Source organism: Empidonax traillii, unplaced genomic scaffold, assembly GCF_003031625.1.
Source record: "Empidonax traillii isolate 1590-97213 ecotype Southwest subspecies unplaced genomic scaffold, ASM303162v1 scaffold1926:size49450, whole genome shotgun sequence".
Classification (NCBI taxonomy): domain Eukaryota; kingdom Metazoa; phylum Chordata; class Aves; order Passeriformes; family Tyrannidae; genus Empidonax; species Empidonax traillii.
Window position 1 is genome coordinate 24,796 of NW_020957119.1, and position 4,970 is coordinate 29,765.

General features: G+C 44.8%; 1 protein-coding gene across 1 annotated transcript in view; it reads right to left on the reverse strand.

The window, feature by feature from the left end:
• LOC114071259 (protocadherin gamma-A4-like) overlaps positions 1-4,970 on the reverse strand; it is a 27,564-nt gene that overhangs the window by 4,865 nt on the left and 17,729 nt on the right. Inside the window, exon 6 of the mRNA XM_027909040.1 lies at positions 4,700-4,966. Coding sequence (XP_027764841.1) covers positions 4,700-4,966 — 267 coding nt within the window. The remainder of the gene's footprint in view (positions 1-4,699; positions 4,967-4,970) is intronic.

Here is a 4,970-nt window from a genome sequence, read left to right on the forward strand (position 1 = left end):
CGGCGGCGGCCAACAGCGACACCCGGAGGCGCCGCCGCAGCACTGCAGCCGCCTTTGAGCTGCGCTGGGGCTGCGGCTGCACCGGCGCTGGGGTCTCTCCTCGATTTCAATCAGCAATCAAAGCGGCACCTGCTTAATGTGTTTCCTAAGACCTTTATAACTGAGATGCGCTGTCGGGTGGTTCTAGGTAATTATCACAGTTCATAGTGAGAATCAAATATCCATAAATACTCATAGCTAAAATAGAGGAGCAATAAATGATATTAGAAGGAAGACTTCAAGAGCATTTGTGCACAATGTGAGATCTCTTGAATTCTGCTGAATTCATTACCTGGGATGAATTAACCTGAGAAATCGATCAGCCTAAAGCAATTGAAAGGATATCTTTGCTGAGGTAGCAGATTTAACAGTTACTCTTTTGTTTGTGATTCTTGAAATGTTCTTCTTTTCATCTCCCTACTTGACTATGGCAAAGTGCAAAGACACACTGAGTCCTTCATAGAGTCAAACAATAGTTTCAGTTCAAAGGGTTCTTTTAAGGTCATTCAATCCCCAGCTCTGCCATAGGCAGCAACACTTTCCACTAGACTAAAACATTCAAAACTTCATCCAACCTGCCCTTTAACTGCAGAAGTATCTGTAACTTCTCTTGGAAAAAAAAAAATTTTTTGTCCTATACCCTGTCACTACAGGCCCTGATTAAAAGGCTCTCTCCATCTTTTTGTTGAGCTTAAATAAATAATAATAAATGGAAAAGGGGAAAAAAATCCACACAAAGGCCTCTTTTCTCCATGTTTAAGGACCTGAACTCCTTCATCCCTTATTTATAGCAAAGGTGTTCCCACCTTCAGATCATTTTTGTGGTTCTTCTGCAGAAACCAGCAGCTCCATGTCTTTTTGGTGTCTCACAAAAAGAGCTAAGAGAGGATGAAGTACCCCTATTCTGTTAGCCTTATTACTCATTATACTTGGCAAGATACAACTTTAAGAGCAGTAAGTACACTTTACCAAATAGTTTTCCATTTTATTACTCACCAGTAACCCCATCTACTTCTCTACAAGGCTGGTCTCAATTTCCCACTGGAGATTACCCTGAGGCAGGTGCAAGACCATTTCTTTGGTCTTGTTGAACTTCATGATGTTTGCACAGGCCCACTCCTCCAGCCTATCAAGGTCTCTCCAGTTGGCATCTCTGCCCTCTCCTGTTTACATCAATTCATCCTGACATCCAACAGAACTCAGGGACACCACATCTCCTGCCTTCACACCTGCTGTACCATGAACAAGAGGCACTAACACATGATGCATTGCTGAATGAAGCAATGCTGATAATCACAAGAAAACCCTCAGGCATGTCAAACTAAGAAACAAAACCCAAAAATGTAAATGAGAGAAGTAAGGTAAGGAAGCATCAGGAGACAAGGACTGATCAGAGAACTTCACTGGGAAACCTTCAGGGTCTTCACTGGAATTCACTTCTGCCAGCACTTGGAAGTCACTGAGATCTCAAGTTGTAAGTGCAGCCCTCAAACCTTACACCAGACTACGTAGTTATGGGATTAATTTTAAGAAAGAGTCATCATCTCTCAGCAATTCTACTGTGTGGCTCTGCATTTCCAATCTTTAGTTGCACCATGGACAAGACCTGAATTCTGACTACAGGGAAGCACCAGGGAAAAGAACATTTCATTCAGTCCCATATTATGGAAACATAAACTTATCAAAGTGTTTCTCTTAGCTGGTGTCCACCCTCAAGGTATGGAGAAGAATTTCTCTCCCACCCTGGCAATTCCGAAGCACAGAATCAAAAGCTGGAAGAGACCTTCAAGATCACCTGGTCCAACCCTCAGCCCAGCACTACCATAATCACCCCTAAACCATATCCCCAAGTGCCACATCCAGAGGCCTCCCAAACACTTCCAGAGAGGGTGACTCCACCACCTCCCTGGTCAAGTTATTCCAATGTCTGATCACTCTTTCATAGAAACAAGTAAGCAAAAAAATCAAATATCTAATCTGGGTTTCCCATTATACAATTTAAGACCATTTTCTGTCCTTCTTTCCCTTAAGACATGGCAGAAGAGAACAACCTCCACCTCACTACAATCGCTGTTTGAAGTAGTTTGTTTGGAAGGGTTCTTTCAAGTTCATTGAATCCCCAGCTCTACCATTGGCAGGAACACTTTGCACTGGACTAAAACACTCAAAACCTCATCCAACCTCATCAAAACCTCATCCAAACAGAACAATGAGGTGTCCCTTGCGCTTCCTCTTCTCCATACTAAATAACTCCTATTATCTCAGGAGAACTGAAATATCTTGAACTTTTCCTCAAAAGCTTAAACAGCTTTGGTGTGTTCACAGGATTGCCAGGCACAAGGAGGCCCAGCTTTACTCTTTGACACGAAGTAAACAAATAAATAAACCACAGCAAGAGTGAGAAATCATCAGAAGTGTATGAACCACAGATTCACATTTCAGATTATGTCAGATGTAGGAGGAACACAAAGGAAACTGGTTAGTAGGAAGTACGCAGGAGGCTCACACAGGAGCTCACAGCTCAGAGCCCAGACACACTCATGTCTCTGGCAGTGAAAAAACAAACAAGTCTGGAACCACAGCTGTGGCCTCATCCAACAACTGGGTCAAACTGGAACGTTACACTGTTCTTTCAGCCACTTGACACTGCTACAGTGTGAACTCCTGCACCAGCCTTTTCTCTGGACAGACAGATCTCTTTTCCCCATCCACAAACCACACCACAGGAAAGTTAAATCTGCAAACACACACCACTACAAGAAAAGTTGCACACACAAGTTCTTAGATCCCAAGTATCCCAACAAAAATTATTCTGCTCATTACAATAATTGGAATAACTTTAAAATGTTATACAGAACAAAAGCAATCAGCAGCTCAGTTAAAAACCTGGGTATCAAAGTATCAGCTCAAAGGGAACATCACACATGGGTTCTTTGAAAGCTCTACCACTCAAAGTGTAAGATGTGTTGAACCCAAAACTTGGCCATTTGAGCCCAAACCATGCAATAACAAAAAATAAGATTCCTTCTGACTTATTTTCTGGTGGAAAAGTTCCAACCCTGGGAATCAGCAAAACACAGGCCATGTCTCCACCAGTACCTCCTCACACACAACACATCCAATAGGCCCTTCAGACTCTCTTCTTGGTTATGTAACTAAGAGTAGGCAATAATTCAGGTGTTTAGTAAGCAGTGAATACACAACTTGCTTTTCCCAAAGCTCCCACACGACCTTTGTAATAATTAGGCTGTGCAGTTACACAATTATGACAACATGCAAACACAAAGAAGGAACCTCCCAGGAGTGGAATAACATGTCCTCTGGACAAACATTTCAGGAAAGAAAACTTCACATTTCATGATAATACAGGTGGGTAATGAACCAGAGAACAAAAAAAAAGCATTCTCTTGTGGCCTTCAAGAGACTCTCATGCACAGTTCCAAGGATTCGAATCTCCCACACTTCTCAACATCCAGGGTGCTCAATGACCCATCTAACTGATATGGCATATAACAGTTACCCAGACCATTTCTCTTCACATCACTGTCACACAGGTATCTTTATAAATCTGTATGAAAGAAGATATGTTTGAATCTAATTTACAAGCATATGGCCCATAAGGCCCACTGTATCAGACCATTTATCTTCAATCCATTGACTTCACACAGATGTCTTTACATTTCTGCATGAAGCTAAATTTGTCTGCTCATTGATCTTCTGTGAAGAAACCTCAAAGTTCTTAAACGAAAAGAGGAGCAGTGCTCCTGTGAATGTATGCAGACAAGCACAGTGGGTCAATGAATAGGGGCAATCACACTCTCCTTACATCTCCCTCTGCACCTTGAGTCTCTCCCCTCGTGCTCATGCAAGGCTCTTACCATGACACGTATTTTATAGCCGAGGCACATCTAGCCCCATTTCACATGGCTCAACCTTAAAAGACAAGAAATCAGTAGAACACCCCTGCCGTTTCCTCCTGCATTTCCCTCTCCACGTGCAGCCACTCACGACTCTTTTTGAGCAGTTACAGCTTTCAACATGATCCTTCATCTTCATAACAGGCAGACAGACATCATGAATGCACCAGTTGTTGCCCAGCACTTTTCCATACAGGAAACTCAAAGAGCAAAGTATGGATGAGTGTGAAGATATAACCTAATGACCTCCAGTATGTATCACCGAGGTACATTAAGGCTACAAGAGTACAAATGATGAGCAGCAAAGTTACTCATGGAGTTGTCAAAATTACAACCTAGAAATCCTCACCGAAATCAAGCGCATGTGCCTTCGGGAAGACACTTGAACCTGCAAAGACCACAATTTCCTAATAAGGCAACACATCTGTACAGAAGACCAAGGACTGAAAGGAACACGAGCGTTACACGTCAGGGCACATAACGGAATTGGCGCATGATGAAAACACAAAGCCTCACTCAACCTTCCAGCCACCATCAGCCCCACTACACCTGCCTCCCCAGCAACCTGGAGGACCACGCAAGGACCCCTTATCCACCACCCACCAGCCTACGGAGTGTCAATGCACGAACCTTTGCCAGCTTTGCCTGTAAACTTCTGAATAAAGAGAACAAACATCGGCGGGGAAAGAGCAGCACAGCAAAAGGGGAAGCTTCGCAGAGACAGTATGGTCAGAAGAACTCACCGGGGGAGGGGTTGGGTCCGCGTTCTGGGGACAAGCAAGATCCTCGTCACCGAGCAGCGGCGCGGGCTCGTCGGGCGGTGGACGGGCCGGGAGGGTGTCGCAGCAGCTGGCGGCCGAGAAGCGCAGGTGGCTCTTGCGCGAGTCGGCCGTGAGAGACACGTCGTGCGAGTAGGAGTGCAGGAAGGCGCGGACGCCGTCGATGCCCACGAAGTGCGTGGCAGGCACGCCGCGCAAGGCGGCGCCGGCCGTGGCCAGCAGCTGCTGCTGCTGC